The sequence below is a fragment of the Tiliqua scincoides genome, chromosome 4, assembly GCF_035046505.1.
Source record: "Tiliqua scincoides isolate rTilSci1 chromosome 4, rTilSci1.hap2, whole genome shotgun sequence".
Lineage (NCBI taxonomy): Eukaryota > Metazoa > Chordata > Lepidosauria > Squamata > Scincidae > Tiliqua > Tiliqua scincoides.
The window spans coordinates 102,987,942-103,012,926 of NC_089824.1; the positions used below are offsets into that span (position 1 = coordinate 102,987,942).

General features: G+C 44.4%; 1 protein-coding gene across 2 annotated transcripts in view; it reads right to left on the reverse strand.

Annotated features, from left to right (window-relative positions):
* Window positions 1-24,985, reverse strand: part of SORCS2 (sortilin related VPS10 domain containing receptor 2) — a 165,846-nt gene that overhangs the window by 117,460 nt on the left and 23,401 nt on the right. For both annotated transcript variants that reach the window (XM_066623901.1, XM_066623900.1), the window contains exon 2: window positions 12,238-12,305. In XM_066623901.1, the coding sequence (XP_066479998.1) occupies window positions 12,238-12,305 (68 nt within the window). The remainder of the gene's footprint in view (window positions 1-12,237; window positions 12,306-24,985) is intronic.

Below are 24,985 nucleotides of genomic sequence, written 5' to 3' on the forward strand. Positions count from 1 at the left end.
GTGAAAAGTTAATTGTTACTTAAACAAAAATACTTCAAGCAATATGAAATAAAACCAAAGAGGCAACCTGTGAAGTGACCATCACTGAACCTTGAACAAAAGAGGTATGACATGATCCAAAACACCAACCCTGATCAACCATCTAGAACAGGGCGCTCAATAGGTGGATCGCGATCTACCGGTAGATCGCGAGGCAAAATGAGTAGATCGCGGAGTCCAGACCCCCCCTTCAGGTGCCTCTGGGAGGAAACGCCGGGAGTAAGGCCCATTGTACTCAATGGGGCTTACTCCCAGGTAAGTGTGGCTAGGATTGCAGCCTCACAGCCTAATCCTAGGCATGTCTACTCAGGAGTAAGTCCTGTTATACTCAGTGGGGCTCAGGGTACACCAACATACATTGTACACATAAATGTTATATGTTATGATGGCGCGAACATTGTAAAAAAAACTCTGGTAGATCTCCAGGCCTTGCTGGGTTTCAAAGTAGCTCTCGAGCCAAAAAAGTGTGAGCACCCCTGATCTAGAAGTACCATTTTGCAGAAGGCGAAGTTTCCAAACACTTTTTAAGGGCAAATCTACACAGAGTCAGTTAAATCTCCAATCTCCCATGACACCAAGACATGTGCCACCATAGGCAGATTCATAAGAAACATAAGAACAGGCCCGCTGGATCAGTCCATAGGCCCATCTAGTCCAGCTTCCTGTATCTCACAGCGGCCCACCAAATGCCTCAGGGAGCACACCAGATAACAAGAGACCTCATCCTGGTGCCCTCCCTTGCATTGGCATTCTGACATAGTCCATTTCTAAAATCAGGAGGTTGCACATACACATCATGGCTTGTAACCCATAATGGATTTTTCCTCCAGTAACTTGTCCAATCCCCTTTCAAAGGCATCCAGGCCAGATGCCATCACCACACCCTACGGCAAGGAGTTCCACAGACTGACCACACGCTGAGTAAATAAATATTTTCTCTGGTCTGTCCTAACCCTCCCAACACTCAATTTTAGTGGATGTCCCCTGGTTCTGGTGTTATGTGAGAGTGTAAAGAGCATCTCTCTATCCACTTTATCCTTCCCAAGCATAATTTTGTATGTCTCAATCATGTCCCCCCTCCGGCGTCTCTTTTCTAGGCTGAAGAGGCCCAAATGCCGTAGCCTTTCACTCCCTGCTCATGTTAACCTCTAGAAATCCTGCGAAGGAGGTAAATCATGAAGACTGACAACTCTAGCAATTCATACTAACAACATTTTAACAAGACATCCCCCACAGATAAAAAAAGGGACAGGTGGAACAAGTGACAAGCAAGCCACTTTCTTCAGACTTGATGTTGGGAGAGTACTTTCAAAAGTTGCTTCTCATTTGCCTCAGATTTCTCCAGGTTCTGCAGAAGGTGAAATAAACTGAAGGGTGTCTGAAAATACACATAAACACTATGAAGGACATATGAAAGAGTTGAGAAGAGGAATTCATGAAAACCTTCCACTTTCTGAAGCATATGAAGCACAAAGTTTACACTTCAAATAAATGGATCTTTCTAATGATTCTAATTAGAGAAATAAACTTGAATTATGAAAAACTTCAATCATGAGACACCAGGGTGTCTCAGAAAAACATGGACACACATTTTTATGAGCTCTAATTTGAATGAAACCTGCAGAATGCAAACATCTGAGGCAGTGCTTCTCAAACTGTGGGTAGGGACCCACTAGGTGGGTCGCAAGCCAATTTCAGGTGGGTCCCCATTCATTTCAATATTTTATTTCTAATATATTAGACTAGATGCTACCATGGTATGTGACTGCGTTTGGGGAAATGCTACAGATCTGTACTTTTAACAAGCTACTATGTATATTCTTCTAATAATAAGTAAATGGGACTTACTCCTGTGTAAATGTGGGTAGGATTGCAGCCTAGGATTGTTAAACATTTTCCTGCTTGATGATGTCACTTCCGGCCATAACATCACTTCCAGTGGGTCCTGACAGATTCTCATTCTAAAAAGTGGGTCTGGGTGCTAAATGTGTGAGAACCACTGATCTAAGGGAAGTAATTGAAGAGATGTGTGGAACCGTCCCAGTGTGCACTTTGGTGAAAGATCTGCAGATTCCTTAGGGCCCAATCCTGAACAGTGCATGCTGGCTCACCGCTGACGTGCACTGTCACAAACATGCCATAAGACACGTTTGCGAGCCCTTACCATGGGCCTAGCACCAGAGCAAGCTCAGCATGACTGGGCTGGCTCACTGGGCTCAGTGGGCTGGCTCCAGTGCTGGACCCGCATTCTGCCACCTGGCGGTCACCTGGACTGCCCTGGCACTGGAGAGGTGAGTGTGGGGGGGAGGTGTTCCGGAGTGGGAGGAGGGCGGGAGAGGAAATGGGATGGGAAGAGGGCACTCCACCAGATGCTGAGCCCCGTGTCGGGCCACACGGTGCAACATGGGACTAATCGATTCTGCACTGACTCCAGAGCCACCATAAAATTGAGTAGTCCCACTGCAGAGCTACTTCCTTTATTCGGGGGAAGGGGACGAAAATCCCTCTCTCCCAAGGAGGTGGCGGCAGCGGTTGCCCAGGGCACATTGGATGCCGTGGCAGCCATTTTGGCACAGTGGCAGCCCCGTGCTACAGGCAGCTCAGGATTGGGCTACCCATCAACAATGTAAGCAGTGTCTAGATGCCAGCAGGGAACATTTTGAGCACTTGGTCTAAAACATTAATAAATTAACTGGGTCAAGCAATTGCTTCTGTGTATGTACACCATGTGCACTCCATGTGCGAATTACAGCATAATGAATTTGACACTACTAATGGCGTATAAATTTTCTTGCGACATCCTGCAGAATACCTGAGGGGCTTGATCCATATTAGGATCATGACAGGGGAAAGACCGCTTTAACTCTATCCCCCACCATGGTCCCAATCCACATATTAGCACAATAGCACGCACTATTTAAACACACAAAGCTGTTACTGGAGTCAAAGGGAGCTTAATTTATTAGATAAATAATAAAGAGCCATATCCTTAACAACTTAGTCTAGCATTTGGTCCTTATACAGACAAAGCATTTTCAATCTGCCTAGTACCACAACATTTGGTTGCAGCCGGCTAAACCCAAGGAGACTCAGCAGAACACTGATATGTTGTTTTCTCTGGGTCTCTCAGCTTCCAACACCAGTTTGTCACCATGGCACCACCTTGAATAGGCCTAACATTAATTCTGCCATCTACTGAGAGCCTGGGAACACTAAGAAAGAAAGAAAAAAACCACATTGGCACTTTAGGAACCATGGAAATTGTTGTATAATCCATGCACCCTTAAAGTTCAGGAGCAGCATTGAAAAACGGACATTTAAAGGCTTCTCTTTTTGCCCTAAATAAAACAAAGAGTATCTGCTGCTTTTCTAGGGGCCAAAAAAGCTTCCCAACTCACCACATGTCTTACAATATTGTCTGTTTAGAGAACAACATATTTTTCTTCCTTGGGCATCTGAAAGACTGAAAGCAGAACACTATGCAAACGAACAAGAGCAGCAGGTTCTCCAGGCCTGCTTCAGAAATGCCGCAACCAACCTCCTTCCTTCAGCAGCAGACACCGCTCTGTCTATTGCCATGGCTGAGGCAAGGAAGTGAGAAGATGTTTCTCACAAACAGTGCCAGTTTCACCAGCTTCAAAATGCTTGCCTCATTCCTGGGTGGGAAATCCGTTTTTTCACTGGTCCAGAGGTTTGTCCTCCCAACCAACTGGGTTTTCAGCCTCACTCAACAGATATGGGAAGTAAGCCCTATACTGCTCTGGACCAGGGTATCTTAGAGATCGCCTGCTCCCGTACAATCCGGCTCGCCCTCTCAGGTCATCAGAGAAGGCCTTTTTACAAGTGCCGCCGCCTAGGGAGGTACGTGGGGCGGCTGCAAGAAATAGGGCCTTCTCAGTAGTGGCACCAACGCTATGGAACTCCCTTCCCCTTGACTTAAGAATGGCTCCCTCTCTTGAGACCTTTCGGCAAGGCCTGAAGACCCTTCTGTTTAAACAGGCCTTCTGAGTTCTCGGCCTTTTAACATCTTTTTAACATCTTTTAATATTTTTTACAGGCCTGATTCTTTTATGACTTGCTGCTGCTCTATGCTCTTTTTACCTATTTTTTTACTCTGACTGCTGTTTTTTATGATGTGTTAATATGTTTTTATTTGTTTTTTAAATTGTTTTTAATATGTTGTAAGCCGCCTTGAGTCCCTTCGGGGAGAAAGGCGGGGTAAAAATAAAGTTATTATTATTATTATTATTATTATTATTATTATTATTATTATTATTATTAAGTTAGGTTAGCGAGGCATTTTTTTTTTTTTGCTTAAGGTAAAAACCAAAACACGTTTTTTCTGTATCCTCACCTTGTGAGAGTCACTGAAGCTGTTTAAACATTATCTACTTTGCAGGGCAATCCAATCTTGCGCTAGAACAGGCAGGCCAGGAGGCCTGCGCTGTATCCAGCGCAAGATTGGGGCTTGAAGTGGCTTTTCCCCTTACCCCCAGGAAAGCCACCACAGCCCCAATGGGTCTGCTCAGATTTGCACCACCTTGTAGGTGGCCTAAGTCTGAGGACAGCACACTGCTAGGGGAACAGGGTTGAGATCTGGCATTAACAGCTGGGTCCCAGTCCCATCATTCACTCCCTGCCTGCCCCCGGGACTGCCCTCCGCCTGCCCTCCTCCTACCCCAGAACGCCTCCCTCCCGCCTCCTCCCCACCCACCCCAGACCTCTGCAACGGCCGAACTCAGCCAACGCAATCCACCCTCCCTCCCTAAGTCAGCACGGAGGCTGGATGTAGTCTCCATGGGCCGGTGCTCATCCCTGCCCTGGCCCCGCCAACTCTCGAGAAGATGCAAACGTGCTTTGTGGCACATTTGCGATCCTCCTGGGCCAGTGCAAGGGACTTGCACCAGTCCAAGGCACAGTCAGGATTGCGCCCTAAGTCTACTTCATTCTGCTTAAGCTCATTCTTCCCATATGCTAGATGGCTGGTGTAACAAAGCCTGTGGGTACAAGCCAGAAACCTCTATCTAAGAATAGATGGGGGGGGGGTGGAAGAACCATCTTCTGTTGCCGTACCACTCCTTAAAGTAATGGAAAAAGAAGGGAGACTTATAAAAACGTTTGTTTGGTGTCATGATCCCAACCTCTAGTGAAACCCATTCAGTCAGAGCTTCAACACCAGCACCTTTAGTTGGAGTGTAATTGCGCCCGGACAGTGAGGACCACCAGAACCTGAGCATGAACTCCAGAGTTGATCCCTCTGAGCTGAACTCACCCGAGGGGTTGGAACCTCTGGGAGCTATTACCCTTCAGGATCCATCCTCTGACACAAGAAACCTGTCAAGCAAAAGATGACCATGAGGTAATGAAGTGCCTGGCTCTAGGCCTGGAGGCCACTCTTTTAAAAATCCTCACTTCACAGCAGTGGGATGGCGTCTGGAGAAAAGAAGTCTGCACCAGGAGACATAAAAGAACTCATCTGGGGCTAGGTTTGTCAGATCAACTTGCTCCTTTGGAATTGTCCAAGGTCCTATAGCTCTGACTGTCATGCTCTGGTCTTGGGCAGGAAAGTTACAAGGCTTCCCCTAGCTAGGCTGACTTTTCCCAGCTTGCCTTGTTCCCAACGCTAAAAAGCATTCTCCGTCCAAGATCTGACACTGTGACAAAGGAAAGAAGAGAAGAGGCAAAACAGCAGGACAAGCAAAACTGGGCCTTCCCTGCACAATGGTGGTCAAAGGAACAACTGAGTTGGAATATAAGGACTCTCCCAACTCAGGCTCCCCCAACCCATTCTGTAACTTTCTGCCATAGAAGTGAATGAAACTATTTCATTCTTGAGATAGAAAGCAAAACATGGATTTCAATGGCATTGTTGGGGTGGAGGAACAGTTCTGATATTTTTGAGCACTGGTGTCCTGAAGTGCAGCCCCCTTTATTTTCTCCCTTATAGGTGAATGCCAACCACGTGTAGTTGGTAGTGGGGCATGAAATCAGTCCCAGTGCTAGACATGTGCTATGCCAAGGACAGTGCTTGAATTACAGAGAATCGCTGGGAGCCTTTCCCTCTTACTTTTGTCATGGCCCTTCTAGCTATTGGTGTTAGAAGGCTAGCGGGAGGGGAGGGAGGGAATTATTTGATTAAAATGTATATATTCAGCAGGTGGGACTTAACTAATGGGGACTTAACTAATGGTCCCCAAAATTCAAGCACTGAAAGGAGTCACATAGGGATGAACTAAATTTCTCACTACAGAACACAGACTGTGCCACGAGGTGTTTTTTTTTGGGGGGGGGGGGGTTAAGGGCCACTGTCTCCTGCTGTGATTACCACATAATCATTTTTTTCACACAACCGAGAGTTCTTCCATTACCATTGCCTTGTAGCCTTTGCAGAACTCTACATCCTCTTTCTCCAATCTACACCACTGCTCAAAGGCAAGATTTGCACAGCTATACAGTAGAATTCTATTTCCACTTTTGGTGGGGCTGAACTAGGCAAAGTAGTGCTGCATGTCTCCATGGCAAAAGCAGTGCTGTGCACACATGGCGAATCATGGCAACAAGTACCACCTGCCACACTTTCTAGCTGAAAAGCACTGCTCTTCACCTCCACCACCTATCCATCTCTACCGCGCTGGTAGAGGACCACCCTGGTGCTCTACCACCACCCATCAAAATGGCAGGCATTTTGCTAATATCTGTATCATTTCTGTGAAAATATTTTTGAAACAACCATGATCCAAATATCTCTAGGTGTCATATCTATGGATACAGCTGCAAAATTGGGACAGATGCTGCAAATAACTTCAAATATGCACCTTCACAGGATATGTACAAGCCATAGTGTATCACTAGAGTACTGTTCACCCCCAATACTCTAATAATAATTAGGCTCCCTAAAGCATTGCTTAAGGAAGATTGGCTTAATTTTTCCATCTTTTTCACAGCATTCAAACATTCTTTTTATTATCTCACATGCTTCCTTTAAAGTAGCCTTGCCCAACTTGTGACCCATCAATTTCAAACTCAGCCCATCAGCTGCAGGGCTCCAGAAACCTCTCATTTTTGCTATCTGCCTAGGACTGCAAAAGACAGAGGGGTTATCAAGTCTCTGACTAAACTCAGTATGCAGCAGGCAGGCTGTATTTGAACATCTTTTTGAATGTGCTCTGAATGTACAATAAAAATACAACAAAGAAATAATATTGCTTTTGTTTTCAGGCCACCACATATTCAGAGCTGCAGAAGGCAGAACTACACATGGAAAGGGGACCATTGGGAGCTTTCTCTAGCAGCTGCATCAGGCCCCCAAAGTGTGCAAAGGTAAGGAGCGTGATGGTCCCTCTAGCCCCAACATGCTCCCAATCCATCAGGGGTGGGGGTGGGGGAGCAGTACAGCTGCTATTCAGTAAAGAAAAAATAAGTTTGTCAAGGATAATGATCCTTTAAACAAAATATGTAGCTTGGCCTTCAAACCCAGCTCATCTGGAGTTCTCAGCAGCAGTCTTTCCAATCCAGTTGTGCAAGAAGTCGCAGGCAATTCCATAACAGAAATCAAATCACATGCTAAACGCAAGGTACAGATATCCTTGTATTTTGCTCATCTTCCTCCTCTGATGCACCAACACATACATGTTCATTCAGAATTTCAAGAGGATATTTAACCACAGTTCCTATAGGAAACCCACCACAATACCTGAGCAAAGTAACATATCCAAAAACATATGGACTGTAATCTTGAACACAATTAGGCAGCATAAACCTCATTGAAGTAAATGGAAGCTTAAGCAGCCTAGCTGTGCAAAATTGCAGCCAAGACTTATTCTTTTCTAAATCAGCGGTTTTTAAGATTAACTGTGGATGACTTTTAAGTTCCATTTTCTGCAGGAATGTTAAAGCATTTTTGTTCCAGTAAGTTTTAGCTGATTTAGCTTTCTGGTGTATTTGGCTCTGAATATGGGTGTTGTGGTTTTGCTCCTAGCTGTGATTTTGCTGTAGTGCTATTTCCTATTGTTTTACAGCTTAATTATCTTATTTGTTTCACTGATTTGATTATGTTTTATCGATGCTGATTGTAAGCAGCCTTGGGCTCTCCATATGGAGAGGAAAGGCGATGAAAAATAAATTTAGACTAATGGGACTACACAAACATATTTGGGAATTCAGAACAACAAGAGCCTCAAAAAAAGGGGGGAGGAGATATGTATGAACTGGATCAAGCTTACAGATTAACCATAATAAAGCTGCAGTGTTATGCATCCCTACCTAGAAGTCAAACTGATTTCAAATTACTTACTTCTAAGAAAAAATGTATTGCAATAGATGGTGAAATTGATTGCTTTTTATTTTTTGGTATACCAAACACCAAACGCTTTAAGCCACTCAGCTCTCCTCGAACTTGCGCCACCTCCAGAGATGGCACGAGTCTGAGGAGACCCATATGGGCCTTGCCCAGGGGTAAGGGGAAAAGTTTTCCCTTGCCTCTGGCTGAGCTAATTCTGGCCCCTATCCTGTGCTGGATACAGCGCAAGCCTCTTGGCTTCCCTGTTCCAGCACAGGACAGGACTGTGCCCTTACACAGCTAAAATAAATAAGGCAGAGGTTCTCAAACTGTGGGTCGCGAGTCAATTTCTGGTGGGTTGCAAGAAGCTGGCGGCCGCCATCTTGAAAATGGGCAAAATGAAGTGGGAGGTGCCATTTTGAAAAAAGGGCAAACAGACCTGGGCGGCGCCATTTTGAAAAAGGGCAAACAGACCCTGGGAGCGCCATTTTAGGCTTCCAGGCACACAGAGTAAATAGAAAGAGAGGCTCGCACGGGGGGGGGGTGTGGGCTGCGGGCCGCACCAGGTGACACGCCGGGGGGGGTGATGAGCCCTGGGGGGAGAACGCGCTAACATCACAGGGTTAGGAACTACCGTGTCACGCCATACACCGTTGGATGCGGTATGGCCAGCGGAGTTCAGTGCAAAAAACAGAATTGAAATAGCTCCTTTCGTTCAAACGTTATGGCCAAAAAACTGGAAGGAAAAAAAGCATGGAGCCCTATGGAAAGTGAAACTGAGCCATATCGCACGTTTACTCGCGAGTAGGAGTACTTGCCATAGTCTGTAGGAAAGGGCATGCTGAGAGGGACCCAACGACACCAGAATGGTCCTGATCCAATGAATGCAGCCCAAAAAAAACACCTGAGAAGCACTCCCCTCCCAGCTGCGAGTCTGAGCCCAAAACGAAGACACGTGGCCGCATTTACTCACAAGTAGGTGGACTAGCCTAAGTCAAGGCAGGCTGAGAGGCTCCAAGGACGTCAGAATGGTCCTCATTCAATGTGCAGCCCCCCAAAAAACCGGAGAAGGAGGTTCCTCCCTCCCAGTTGCCTCTCTCCCAGTCTATGGAGCCCTATGGAAAACAAAGCAGCCTCACAGTCGCGTTTACTCGCAAGTAGGCAGACGTGCCTTGGCTGGTGGTCAGGCCAGGCAAAGGGGAATGTGAGGACACCAGAATGGTCCCAATCCGATGGAGCTGGAGTGCAACAAATGCTCCAGAAGGCAGCCCCCCCACACACACTAAAAAGGACAAAAAAAGAGGCTTGAATGGTAAGGGGAAAGTTTTCTATTTTGCAACTGCAAAGCCAGGTGGATCCTCATGTTGATATGCCTGAAATAGAAGAACTTTAAACTGGGCACAGAGGAGGGCTGGAAATCTCACTGATTCTTTTTGGGGGGTTGTTATTGCAGGCAGACTACAGAGTAAGCCCCATTGACCACTATGGGACTTACTTCAGAGTAGACATGCATAGGATTGGGCTCACAGGCTGCAATCCTATCCACACTTTCCTGAGAGTAAGCCCCATTGACCACTATGGGACTTACTTCTGATTAGACATGCATAGGATTGGGCTCACAGGCTGCAATCCTATCCACACTTTCCTGAGAGTAAGCCCCATTGATCACAATAGAACTTACTTCAGAGTAGATTCACTTGGTGGAACAGGACTGGCTCCCCCTTATTTTACTTTATTTTAATTATTTATTTTAATTGCTTGATGATGTCACTTCTGGCCATGACATCACTTCCAATGGGTCCTGGACAGATTGTCATTCTAAAAAGTGGGTCCCAGTGCTAAAAGTTTGAAAACTGCTGCAATAAGTTGTTAGTAAGTTGACACGGGGTGTGTGTGTGTGAGAGAGACTCTACAAGTTTTCAATATCACTAAAATCAGAATTTGGAGGAATACCATCATGTTATATATCAATCAATGCATAATTTAATGCAGAATGCAATGAAACAATCTACACTGAAATATCTGTGTTCTAACAAAAGGTACAGCCAAAAAACTGGTGGGGGTGGGGCGATGGTACATCACCATGCCCACCTGGGGCGTTGCCCCGCCCACTGCATGGGGTGATGCACAGGCCTCCCGCACCAGGTGACGCGAATCCTAGGGACGCCACTGCCCCTCCTCCCTCTCCCGAGCATGGAGCCGGGTCCTCTGTGTGCTTGCATTTTGCCGGCCAGGCAATCATGGAGACCCCCTCAATTGTTGTGCCTCACCACCTCTCCAAGCCACAACAAGCAAGTGCTCCCTTCCAATGTAGCTACCCCACTGTTTGGCTCCTTTAAGCAGCTGGGATGAGAACAGTAGGGCATCCCTATCTTCCTTCTTCAGCTGTGAGGGGGATGCTCCACGCCCCCCCCCCACTCTTCTCTGATGCACACCATTAAGTCAAATAGATATGATACAGGTCTCCAAGTGCCTTGGCCATCTCTTCTGCATATGCTTCTGCACTGAGCATATGTCTGAGAAGCTACAGATGGGGTTGGACTAGATGACCTTTTAGGTGATTCCATGATTTTGGTGATTTTGGGTTGTATGTGAAATTGACTGAAAGTAAAGTCAGAGTATGTAGCAGAGAAGCATTTGGAATCTTTAGGGTAATTTGTGAAATGGGAAGCGTTACTGATGATGGGAATGGTGGTGGTTGTCCTGGCAGCTGAGTGATTTCAAAGCCCACACTCCTTGCTTGTATCAATCTTCAGAGAACTACAGCTCTGCCATGGTCTTGCACTATGGCTGAACCTTTGTATTTCTTCCACTTCTTTCTCTCTTTCCTCCAGTTCCTTTCCTTTCCCACTATTGCCATATCTCCAGTTTTCCAATCCCAAGTCTCCCTGGGTATAAAGCAGCTTCATAGGTATTTAATTCAAAAAATTTTCTGCTATACTTTTGTCAGGGAAAGATGTAAAACAAATACTGTATTTCCATTCATGTGTAAAATGACATACAAAAGAAAGCACACCCAAACCAGCCAAAGCTGGTTGTTTTGTACTGTAGCTTGTCAGCAGGGCAAATGCACAGAAAAGGAATCAAAATATCTGAATGGGAAATCTGTGCGTGATGGACTGTTGTCTTACCAGTAATTTTGCTTTACTGTTACCAGCTGACAGTTCTGGCAAATGTTTAAAACTTCCTACTTCTTGGTGGTGGTTTTACAGATATACTTTTACAGATGTTTTATTTTTATTCTTTTTGTTTAATAGCAATGGTAGCAGGGGGGAAGAATTGGAAGCTTTTGAGCTGGAATATTTTTTCTTGTCATTTATAGTTTGAGTTCCAAGGTAAGAACAGTGATGTCACTCCCTGCTTGATGACATCACTTCCGGCTCTGGCATCACAGTGATGTCACTTCCTGTTTGATGATGTCACGCCCGGCCATGACATCACTTCCAGGTTGATGACACCACTTCTGGTGGGTTCCAGACAGATTGTCATTCTCAAAAGTGGGTCCTGGGTTGCAAAGGGCGAGAACCACTGAAATAAGGGGGCTTGAAAGAGAATAAGAAAAACTACATATAAGAGAGGCTTGACTAATGTTCTAATTATGGTCTTGAGAGTTTGCAAATAAGTTCTACTTCTCAGAAACATACAAAGCATTCATCGGCCAATTTCATAATTAAAATTGTGATTTCAGAATGGTGCCTTTTCCACCGATGCTATTTCCAGTGAACAAACTGTTAAATGCCTTTTCAAGTTTCCTGCACTCAACAGCTGTTCATTTAAAAAAAGAAAGCCACAGCAGACTGAATGTAGCCAACCTCATATTTGGTGCATGGCCTACAATTTATCCCCTGGAAAGCCTCAAAACAAGGATGAGACCGTCCCAGTTTGAATACAGGAGCACAGAATAGCAGCTGGAAACATACCTCCACAAAGAACTTTCCAATACTTTGCCCGTATCAGTGTGGTAATACTTGGTAAGGATGAGAATCACCTAAAGAAGAAAATGAAAAAAGAGAACTAAGCTACATATTCAAGGCATACAATAAAAGAAATACACTTTTGGGACTTTTGAATTCCTGCTATTATTTTTGTGTTTTGCTTTTGTGATCAGTATTTTCATGAATGCCTCCCTCATTATGGAGCCAAATTGGTACGTATGGAACCCAAAAGAATAACCACCACCATTTTCTAAGCCAAAAGAGGACGAGGAAACTAGAACAGTTTAAACAAATACATACAAGTTCAGATGGATTTCCTTCCGAATACGATCTTATAAATGAATTATTTCTATACTAAGATGTGGTCCTATTGAAACATGAAAGACTGCAAGACTACAGAATTTTACATTTTTAAATGAGGTAAGAATTTATAACACCTAAAGAAATCAGTTTCTTAACACTTAATAAGTAGTTACTTCACTGTATAATGCATAATGTATAATGCATTATGCGACACTGTATAATGCATTTTCTGTATTATTTTTAGTTGTATACTAGCTGCTCTTTTTTACCTTTGCTTGATTGCATGTTAATGAAAATTATAAGCCACGCTGGGAACCCCATTATCAGGAAAGAAGAGTGGGACACAAGCCTTTTCAATGAGTAAATAAATAATCAGTACACTATATATCCATGGGTGTCTCCTCCGCATTCCCCCAAGGGGCCAGTTCTGCCTCAAAGGGCTTGTGCTGTGACATGGCAGGTGCCCCAGGTTGTACTGACCATTCTGAAGACAGAGGGGGTGATTTCTTTACACTTTATTTATAATGAAGAATGGTGGGGGTAGAAACGGGGTGGAAAAACTGATAGGTTCCTTCACTTTTGCTGATTCCCCTTCTTTCACTGGTGTCCACGGCCTACAGAGGCTCTGTGTCCCCAGTGGGACAGGAGTCTGTGGGAGTACTGAAGGGAGGGAGGGATCACTGCAGGGAGGGATCACTGTGGGCAGGATCCACCTGGCTGGAGTCACCTGGACAGTTTGCCTCTGACCCTAAAAGGGGCAGCCCTGCTTTGTCTCAACCCTCCGAGGGGACTACAACCAGGGGAAGGATCCCTGGAGGATCTCCCCTCTTCCTCCTTCTCCCCTGCAGCACCATTCTCAGCATTTCCCATGGACCACTTATCTTCACATTTCCTCTTTTGTCCTCCTAAGCCTGGCCCCCTTCATTCCATATCCCATTCCACCTCCTTTCCCTCCTCTCCATCTTCTTCACTACCTCTCTCCTGGTCTCCTTCTCTCTCATGTCCATGCTCTTCCTTTCCTCCACATCCTTCTCAGTCTTCCCCCAACATCCAGCTCCCTTGTTCCACTCTGCCATCTAATCTGCACGCCTTTTATTGACTTCTAACCCACAATGGGTAAAGCGCTGGCAGCTGGAGACTTACTGGCTTCTTTGTTATTGCCCCTCCTATTGAACTGGCTAGCATTCAGCAGCAGCAGCATCACCAACTATCACGGCAGAGGATTTTCATCAGTGCGTCATGGCTCCTGCTCAGGCTGCCAATGCGCAAGTCATGGCTCACACACTGTAATTTTAAAGCTCTGCAATTCATTCTGGCAAACAGACTATCAATTTATCAGTAAATTTGTCCACCAAGATCAGTGTGGATGTGTGATATTTTCCCATCCCAACCATTAATTTGGTGATAACATCCTCAGAATAATCAATACTACTGACAGCTAATTGTTTAAATAAAAGCAACGGGATATTATCTTTTGCTGATGCTGAAAACTTCTGTATGAAGCTTTTCATTGAAGCAGCTGCAGAACAATTTACAGCAAGCCCTATTTTTATTAGTTTTGCACTTCTATCTCAATCTACCTTCAGAACCCTCAAAGCACCTTGTAAGGGGATCCCAAACAGACTCCCATCCAAACACTGAATAGTCTGAAAAAGCCATTGTGAAGCTTAGGCTCCTTGTCATTTCAAAGTTGACAGGTTCACACAGGTAGCCATAAGCCAATTGGATCCTTCACTTAATTCAGGGGTGCCCAAACCCCAGCCCAGGGACCACTTGCGGCCCTCAGGGTTGTCCAATCTAGCCCTCGGGGAACACCCAGTCTCCAATGAGCCTCTGGCCCTCTGGAGACTCGCTGGAGCCCTTGCTGGCCCAATGCAATTGCTCTCAGCATGAGGACGACTGTTCGATCTCTCACCTGAGCTGTGGGACAAGGGCTCCCTCCACTACTTTATGTTTCACGTCTGTCATGCAGCAGTGGCAGTGAAGGAAAGGCTAGTCTTTCTTTGTGCAAGGCCTTTTATAAGCCATGAGCTATTGCAAGACCTTCATTCATTCATATAAGTTCCATCTCTAATAAATTCTTTATGTAAATATATTCAAATTTTAAATGTAAATTAATTAATTTTTTCCCCAGCCCCCAACACAGTGTCAGAGAGATGATGTGGCCCTCCTGCCAAAATGTTTGGACACCCCTGACTTAATTCATCACTACACAGATTTCTCACAAAGTGACGTAATTTTTTCCGCCTAAGTAAAGCTATAACAATCCCATCAGGGTGGGGAAAGGGTTATGGCAATTTGCCCCTAAAGTCCAGTCATAAATTCATTAAAATAACCAACCAAGCGAAAAAAAGAAGTATTCCCCCCCAAAAAACTCCTGAATTTTGCACATTCTTTACTCTATCCTCTTGTTCTGCATGTTGCTTTTTCTGTCTTTCCATGCTGATTTTATTGCATTTTCTAATAAGAAATTCTGTTTGTTGTAATATGCAAGATACTCAGGACTCTAGAGAAATATTTGTTTTATATTTCATGTTATTTGCATATACATTTCATTTGTTATTGCTGCAATGAAAGGAATTGTCCATTACAGAAGCTATCATCTGTACATTTTAGCATTGATTTATGTGATTTCTACCTTGCTTTTCAATGCAGGAGGATCCCCAAGGAAGCTTACAGAAAACAACATGATACAATTAAACAGAGGCTGCTTCCAACTCCCTGATTTTCATTAGTACTGTGTGGTTATTCCCATCCCCTTTCATTCCATCTTCCTCCCTAGACTGCTAGCAGCTGGGTGGTCATTTACAAGGCTGCATGCATTCTTTTTTAGGAAATGCAAGTCACTGTTACAATACTAAGGGTGCAATCCTAACCCGTTATGTCAGTACTTTCTAGCACTGGCATAGCAGTGCCAATGGAACATGTGCTGCATCCTGCAGTTGGGTGTCACTCACGGAGGCCTCCTCAAAGTAAGGGAACGTTTGTTCTCTTACCTCAGAGATGTATTGCCCTTATGTCAGCGCTGGAAAGCACTAAGGGGTTAGGATTGCGCCCTAAGACTGTCATCAAATTGTTTAAGAAACAGTTATCAGTCTAGACCAGTGATCCCCAACCAGTGGTATTCATACCACCAGTGGTACATGAGGTGGTGTCTGGTAGTAACGGGGGTCCCAGACTCCCACTGCCTGGTAGCAAGACAGCAATGCAACGTGACAAGCAGCAGTTGGAGGCTCAGCGGGCAGAGCTCCAGGGTGCACTTTTCATGTGCTCAATAAAGTCCTCCCCGTCTGCTCTGAGCCTCTTACCAGTGTTTGTTGCATTGCATCTGGTTTTCCAGTCCATAAGTAACTGACAATGACATCATTACCAGTTACTTCCGGTGGCACTTCCAATTGCTAGACCATGCGAAGTGGTACAGCAGGGGAACAAACATTGAGAAACACTGGTCTAGACTAAAGATCCACAAGTGGAGAAATGCTCGTCGATCTCTACCACTTTCTCTCACCAAGAAGTCAACCAATGGAATGGATATGCGGGCCTTCTACCACTTCAGAATTTGGCAGAAGGACGTCATATATAAATCTCTGGACCAGGCACAGACCAGGTTGGTGACAGGTGATAGAGTTCCCCCAACACAAGCCCATTTTTACAAATGGATAGGGTCAAGTCCCACATGAGTTAGGATAAGCTGGTCTTAACATGTGTACTCCATAACTCAACACATTTATCCTCCCCATGCTCCTGTTCCTTGCCACATTTCCCACCAGTAGTTAGAAAAAGTCGGCTGCCACATGTTTGTGCAGGCAAACAAATGCACAAAACAGTCAAATTCACAATGCTTCTACCACACTTCCAAGGCCCATACAATCCCCAAAGCAACAATTCTCCTTGATGTGAAAGTGATATGTCTGGGAAATGGCCAAAGAAAGAAAGATATCCTGAACATTTGCTGATCCAATGTCTAACTAAAGCTGCAATTCTATACACTTTCACTTGGGAGTAGATCTCATTGAGCATAGTGAGACTTACTTTGAAGCAAGCATGTATACAATTGCACTGCAATACACTGACTTCCATAAAACATCACTTTCCAAGGAGACAGGCAAACTTTGCTTGTGACTATATTGTAACAAGGTACATTAAAACAGCCACAATCTACAAAAAGTCTACCAATTTATATTCATAAACGGTTCACAACTGGAATACCTCTCTTCTACCACCATATGCTATTCAATATAATTTTCTTTGACATTTGGACTTCAGCTTAGTTTAAAAAGTGAACATATGATTGCTTTGCTAACAGCAAAGGACAAACCACTACAGTGTACTCAAGCCTCCCTAAATCAAAACTCAGATATTGATTCTGCACAGCTACCACAAGCTATTTGAAGTCTCAGTTCATTCTCCACTGTCTGAAGAACAATAGTGCTATGTACAATAAAGTACAAAACGTATGTTCCACCAGTGACAAGCGTATGGATATAGAAGAGAGAAATGCAGGATCTTCCATATCCCTACATTTTCACAACTCTGCAATCAGAAAATCAACCTAGACAGGAAGCATAGTTTGTTCACGTGTCTACTTCAGTAGTTCTCAGACTTTTAGCACTGAGATCTACTTTTTAGAATGAGGATCTGTCAGGACCCACCGGAAGTGATGTCATCAAGCAGGAAGAGTTATAACAATCCTAGGCTGCAATCCTACCCACACTTAACAAGGAGCAAGTCCCATTTATGATCATTGTTACAAGCATATACAAAGTAGCCTGTTAAAAGTACAGATCTATAACATTTTTCCAATGTAGTCACGTGCCATGGTAGCATCAAGTCTACTATATTAAAAATATTGAAATGAATGGGGACCCACCTAGTGGGTCCCAACCCACAGTTTGAGAGACACTGGTCTACTCCATTCACATATAAAGCAGGAAAAAGGGTGATTAACATGTAATGGAGCTTGAGGTTGATGGGAGCAAGATCATAAGTCTGTTGGAACCAGGCCAATGCCATTTTGAAAAGCAGCATTTAGGCTCCATTCTTAAAATCTGCCACTTCCAAGCCTGGCAGTTCATTAAAGTACTTTTGCCAACATGGTACAATGTCAGGAAGGAATACAAGGTTGTTATGATGACATAAATTTTGATCATGCTGAGATCAATACATATTGATTACCGATTGTTGGAAAATAATTCCTTGTTGCCCCTTTCCCCTGTTCCTACATTCTACCTCCCTAGAATGCTAGATAACTGCATTCTTGCTGTTTGTCTTTGGTGGCCATGGCGAATCTGGTTGTACCTGGTTTTGAGAGGACACTGCTCTTCAGGCAAAGAGATACCCCTGCTAATTGGGCAAAGAGGCACCTTTAAAGTGTTTTCCTTGTATAGTAGCTAAGAAGAACAGCAGTCCCTCTTCACCCCAGCATAGTGTCTTTTCCAGTGATTGTTGCTGGAGTCTCTTCTATATTTTTTTTAAGAGTATGAGCCTTTTGGTGACAGGGAACCATTTACTGATTTATTTCTATGTAAACCACTTTGTGAACTACTCTGTTTAAAAGCGGTATATAAATATTCTTAATAATATGTTAGCAAAAGCAAAAGAATGTGTAAAGTGTATGGATGAGTGTCTAGTTTCTTAATGTCTAAAGCTAGTGTCCAGTGCAGTGATTTTCAACCTTTTTCATCTCATGGCACACTGATAAGTTGCTAAAATTTTCAATGCACACTATCAGTTTTTTGACAATTGACAAGGCATACCATGTTGCTGGCGGGCTCACATCTCCCAATGGTCCTACTAATAAATAACCCTCCCCCAAACTCCCACAGTACACCCGAGGGTCATTCATGGCACACTGGTAGAAAATAGCTGATCTAGTGTCTAAGGCTGCAATCAATAATGATAATAATAATACTGGTATTTATAGACTGCCTTTCTGGCTATTTAATTGCTTCTTCGGTTTTCCTTTAACAATCCTATTCAAACTTTCCTGGGAGAAAGCCTCATCGAACATAATGAGATTTACTTCAGAGTATACATGCCTAGGCTTGGGCTGTGTCAACTTCTGACAAGAAGTTAATGAAGGACTGATGGAAGAGAGATAAAGAAGGAATCAGGTCAGCTTACATACAATTAACAGTGGGGCTTCCTGAAACCAGATTTTAGGTTTATGGCTTTGCCAAGGCCGAAGGACACCAAAGCAAAGAAAAGCAGCAAGCATACAGAGAAGCAGCCTGTGCATTCTTTCCCGAGGGTGTTCCAATTCAGAAGAAGAATTTTCCAGGCTAAGGGACAAAGAGTGACTGATGTATACAGCCAGTTCAAGAAGAATCAACCCAAGGTGATAAAGATATGAAATCAAGTAGACTGAGCCAAAACACCCACTACCATTCTTCTCCCCAGTCAGGACCAGGACTGGGTGACAACTGCCAATGGATTTTTGGCCAGATAAGGAAGAACTCTGCCATCAAATATTCTTTCAGCCTAGGCATGATCATCTCAGTGCTGAAATATATAATTTTCTGGTGAGGTCTGAGCGAGTTTGGATGCCTGGGTGTATCAGGGAGCGTTGCCATTTCATGATGTTAGCGTGCCTTGCTATAGCCAATAACATTTCTTAAAATTGGATTTCACTGGCTAGAGTTGTCTCTGCCTGAGAAAGGAAAAGATCCTGCAACAGGGGTTGGAACTGAGGAAGACTGATCAACTTCCTGGTGCCCCCTCCCTGTCAAGTACACCACTTTGCCCCAAGTTTACCTTTTTGTCCTCAACACTTCATTCCCTGTTTTACCTCACTTGTCCAGGAACAGATGGGCTTAAAATAGGAAATTGAGTGGAAGTGATGCTTCCAAGCCCAAATTAATTGTGAAGCAGTCTAATTCAGCACAGGAGCATGGCTCAATGTGATGGAAGTTGACACATCTCCCTCTGCCATTTTTGTGTTCAAAATTCTGCCCATCCCCACCCCTCCACAATTTGCAATCAATGCACCTAATTATGTAAATATCCACTTTAGAGGGGATTTTCAGTGAGATGACAAGAGGGGTAAATAGTAACCCCCTTAATGAGCTCATCTTACCACACCAAATTGAGCACCCCTCCACACACACAGTGATTTTGGGGGCATATTTATGATTTCAAAGTACTGTGAAGTTTGATCTTGACTTGGGCTGGGAAGAAAACTGGTTGTGGAAATGGAGCTCAGCAGGAGATGGGGTGGTTTTTGCTCCCCTCACACATACAACCTATTTCATGTATTTAAAAAAGGCCCTGTCCTACCTGTTTGAAACATGAATGGGAAAAACACATAAAATATTCCATTTATATAGTATTTGTCAGCTTCCCAGACACATCATCATCATAATCATCATTGGTATTTATATACCACCTTTCTTGGTCATTGGAATTGCTCCTTTGACTTTAATCCAAGATGGTTCACATAGGCAAGCTTTCTCTAAACCCTCAAGGGGGTTCTTACAATAAACAAACAAATTCCATCTTTCAAGAACAGATTAACTTTTATTAGAGAATGTTTCAATTTTACAAGCAGAAAAATGACTGGGTAGAGAATACAAGATCCTGAAACATGGTTACATACATTGAAAGAGTATTGTCAATTACAAGCACAGAGCATTCGAATCTGGTATGCAAGTCCGTTCCAGGGGGTTACAGGTGGTAGGTTATAGGTTATTAGGTTCAAGGCTAGAGAGCGAGACATGCTCACTCTCGCCTTGCACGTGGCCAGCTGTGCCGGGCCAGGCTCCGGTCATGGGTCCTGGGGGTCCTCCGCGGGTGGTCTCCGCGGTTGTCACCGGCATATCTGGCATCTGAATGAGTTTGTTCATACATTACAGTAGTGGGGCACTGTCGCAAACTTAGGGGGTTTGAGGTGCTCAGAGTTCTTGGTTCTTGAACCCTAAAACCCTCAGGCGTCCCCCCCATCCAGTAGTACTGCCACCACCATGTATGTGCCAGTGCCTCAGTCCAGGGACACTGAGACCCTCTAGGCTTAACTCTATCCCTTGCAGGTCCTGAGCTCTTTCTCCAATTAAAGCTTCAGTCCTCAAGTCACTAGACCTCAATGAGCACTTGGTAGCTTGCTGAACGGCTAGGCAGGATTCTGAACCTTTGTCTCCAACAGACAATGAAACAACTTAGTAAAAGATATTTTAGTTTATTAAGTACCTAAGGTTACATAAGGCAGCAAATGGTAGAGGCATAAACATCTAGGAAACATATCAGCAGTAAAATAATAAAGCTAGCTGGCTATCTTTATTAATACCTAACTCTCACCTGGGTCAGCTTCTCTTGTAGATCTTTTAGCTCCAGGCTACCTGTGAGGCCAGATGCCCATGGTGGACAATGGAGCTCACCGCGTGCAAGATGTTGCACCCCAAAACTCTGCTCAAGAAGTAACGGACACACCCCATGGGGCACTCATTATTATACTTCTTATGCTAATAGTACTGAGGTGACTTCATACTTATTTAGACTGTCTAATCAGAAACTTTTGAGGACAGAACCTTCTCGGAGTGGGTCTGGTTGCTAGCCCTCCTAGTTCTTACCCCTCCCAACTGGAGATCCATAGCTGCATTCCATTCTGGCGCCCCTCAGTCTACTGAGGTGTTAAAAATTCCAATGGGTTGTAATTCTTGTTGTCTGTCCTTTCTGGCCAGCAAAGAAGAGACAATAATCTTTTTGTTTGCTTACTCACATTCTTGCAGCTAGGAACTGCTAGCCACTTCTCCGTTACTGACTTAGTTTGGTTCAGGCTTTACATGCTAACCAAGGCCTAACATGTACACATATCCATGACAGGCACAAATCCGCATAAGGTGACGTACAAAGTAGTAAGTAATTAATTAGAGCAGGGGTTCTCAAACTGTGGGTCGCGACCCACTTGGTGGGTAGCAATAAGATGGTGGCTGCCATTTTGAAAAGGGCAAAATGAAGTTGGCGGCACCATTTTGAAAAAGGGCAGACCTGGGCGGCGCCATTTTGAAAAATGGCAAATAGACCCAGGCGGCGCCATTTTGAGAAAGGGCAAGTAGACCCAGGTGGTGCCATTTTGAGAAAGGGCAAACAGACCCTTGGGGAGTGATTTTAGGCTTCCAGGCACAGAGTAAACAAACAGAAAGAGCGGCTTGCACACCTGCAGGGCAGACAGCGTGCCGCTTTTCCTCTGAGTGTGCTGCTGCCCAGCCCCATTCGAAGGAGAGGAGAGGAGAGCTTGCTTGGAGATTTTCAGGTGAGTGCTCCCTCATTCTTGGGGGCATGCAGGACCCCTTTGTTTGACTCCCTTTAACCTTAAGCAGGCGAGAGGGAGAGTGGAAAAGCACCCTGGAGTGAGGACCACGGGTGCCGGCGTCGGAGGCTTCAGCGCCCACACTCTGCTGCCATGCACTGAGCCAGACGAGAGGGAGTGTGGAGGTGCCAGGACAAGTGAGTGCTCCCAATATAGCAACCCCACTGTTTGGTTCCTTTTAGCAGCTGGAAGGAAAACAGTAGGGCATCCCTATCTTTCCAGCTGTGAGGGGGATGCTCCATGGCCCCGTCCCACACTTCTCTGATGCACACCATTAAAAGTAGTCAAACAAATATGATACATCTCTCCAAGTGCCTTGGTTATCTCTTCTGCACTGAACATATGTCTGAGAAGCTAGAGACGGGGGTTGGACTAGATGACTTTTTAGGTCATTCCATGATTTTGGTGATCTTCAGGGTTGTGTTTGAAATGGGCTGAAGGTAAGCACTGAGCATATGTCTGAGAAGCTACAGACGGGGGGATGGACTAGATGACCTCTTATGTCCCTTCCAGTTCCATGATTTTGGTTATTTTTAGGTTTGTATGTGAAATTAAGTGAAAGTAAAGTCAGTGTATGTGGCAGAGAAGCATTTGGAATCTTCAGGGTAATTTGTGAAATGGGGTGCATTACTGATGATGGGAATGGTGGTGGCTATCCTGGCAGCTGAGTGATTTCAAAGCCCACAAGGCTCACTCCTTGCTTGTATCTCTGGTTCAATCTTCAGAGAATGACAGCTCTGCCATGGTCTTTCACCAATTTTGCTTTATTGTTGCCAGCTGACAGTTCTGGCATATGTTTAAAACTTCCTACTTCTTGGTGGTGGTTTTACGGATGCAGGTTGTTAAACTTTCATATTTATTCCTGGAGGCATTAAGATATTCAGTAGAAATGGATAATTGCTTTTTAAATATAAACACCAGACCTTTTCAGAGCACAGAATCATGTCATTAATTTTGCGAACTCAGGAGCCCTGACTTCCACATTGCCCTATGCCCGCCCAAACACTGTTTCACCTGCTGGCATCCTTGTCTCCAAAGCACCATGACCCAGGTTAGTTCCAGGGAGTGAGTAATAAGTTTTAAGAACCTTTCCTTTTGGAGAATATCACAAAGCTACATTAAATTATGTTCCCAACTTAACACAATGGGCAGTAAGCAGGGCTTACTTCTGGTATGGTACAATGGTAGTGGGGGGGGGGGAGAATTGGAAGAAGTTTCTGAGCTGGAATATTTTCTCTTGTCATTTACAGTTTGAGTTCCTAGATAAGAAGAGTGATGTCACTTCCTGTCTGATGAAATCACCTCCGGCTCTGATATCATAGTGATTTCACTTCCTGCCATGACATCACTTCCTGCCATGACATCACTTCCATGGGTCCCAGACAGATTGTCATTCTCAGAAGTGGGTCCTGGGCTGAAAAGGGTGAGAACCACTTAATTAGAGGCAAAAGGAAAGAGAATAAAGTAGGAGGGTGGAGTATGTCAGTCCTTCTGACAGCATGTGGAGGTGCAGAGTTGTTCAAGTGGTATACAGCCCACCTCCTCACTGCTTAGGGCAGGTGGCGTGTCCCCCCAGGCGCCCCTGAGCTGAACAGTCTCTTGGTTGGCTCGGGGGCTTGGGGGGGTCCACCTGCAGTGCAGGTTGCCTCCAGTGCTCAACTACATTCCACATGGATCTTTTCAGTCTGGAAATCATCCTGGCAGCATCACCTCCCACACTGACAAACAGCTGCAGCCAACTTCTTGCCCCTCACCCCAGAGTCAGCTTCTCTTGTCAGTTTTCTCAAGGTCTTGCTGCTCATAGAAGCTTCAGGTGATCTTGAACTGGTGACCTTCAGGTGTTATCTTTGGGCATAACAGCAGCTCTACCCTCTAGACCAGACCTGCTGCCGACATCTGATAAGCTACTATGAGAAACAGGGTTCTGAACTGACGGGCCTTGGGCCCAATCCAGCAGGCCTTATTCTGTGAGAATATATAGAATTATCGATGAATGTATTTTTAAAAGTGGGTTGTGATCCTTAAGAGAAACAACTAAAAACCAGGCTTGTCTATCTAAACTCTATGAAATAGACAGGTTGGAGGAAAACACCTCATAAGTGATTTACAGTGCAATCCTATAGATGTTTACTCAGAAGTAAGCCACACTATATGGAATGGGGTTTCCTCCCAGTTACAAATGTATAGGTCTGCAGCCAAAGAATAAAGCTTACCAGAAGTTCTTCAGCACAAGCCATACTGAAACAAAGGCACAGGAAGCAAAGAGTAGGAATACATGGACAATCCTCACAATGGAAGGAAGTAAGAGGTGAGGTTCCCCAAGGGTGTGTATTAGTACAAATGCTTTTAAGTTGTTCACAAATGACTGGAGCTAGGATTAAGGTGGCCATATCTGCTGCTAACAGCAAATTATTTAGGATGATCAAAAACCCCAGCAGATTGTAAAGAATTCCAAAGGGGTCCCTCCAATCCAAGTGAACAGGCAACAAAATATCAAATGCAGTTCAGAATAAACAAGTGTAAATGTGAGGCACATTGGGGCAAGAATGTGCATTCCATTCCACATAATGCACTAACGGGGGCTGAACTGGTGATACCTAAGCAAGAAAGAGTTATTTGGGTCATGACAGAGAGCTCAATGAAAATGCTGACTCAATTTAAAGCCATCTAGACATGCGGCCACCACAACATGTGGAAGAAAGTAACATAAATTGCATGTTATGCAAAGAAGTGATTTTTGTGTGCGTCCTGAAACCTTTGAAGATGTCACAGAACTACTTAGCTAAAAAAAAACTGGAAACTACTTGGACACTTTATTCTGACCCTCAACCGACTTTCACTAGATAATTCCTAAATTTTTGTAATAAGAAAGGGAGAAAAAATTCTCTTATTCCACATTGTGCATAATTAAAAACCTACATTATGTTTGTCCTTAGTTCTCTGTACAATCACACGCAATGAAGTTCTGTGCCTGCACAGAGACAACTTTGGGAGCATCCAGAGCTTCGTCAAGTATTCTGCCCAAAGTTCCATGGGGGGAGGAGCGTTTCTGTCCACACCTCCAATGGCAATTGGAACTAATGGCAATGTGGAACTTCTATTCTGTTGTGGAACCTATGAACACCAGTT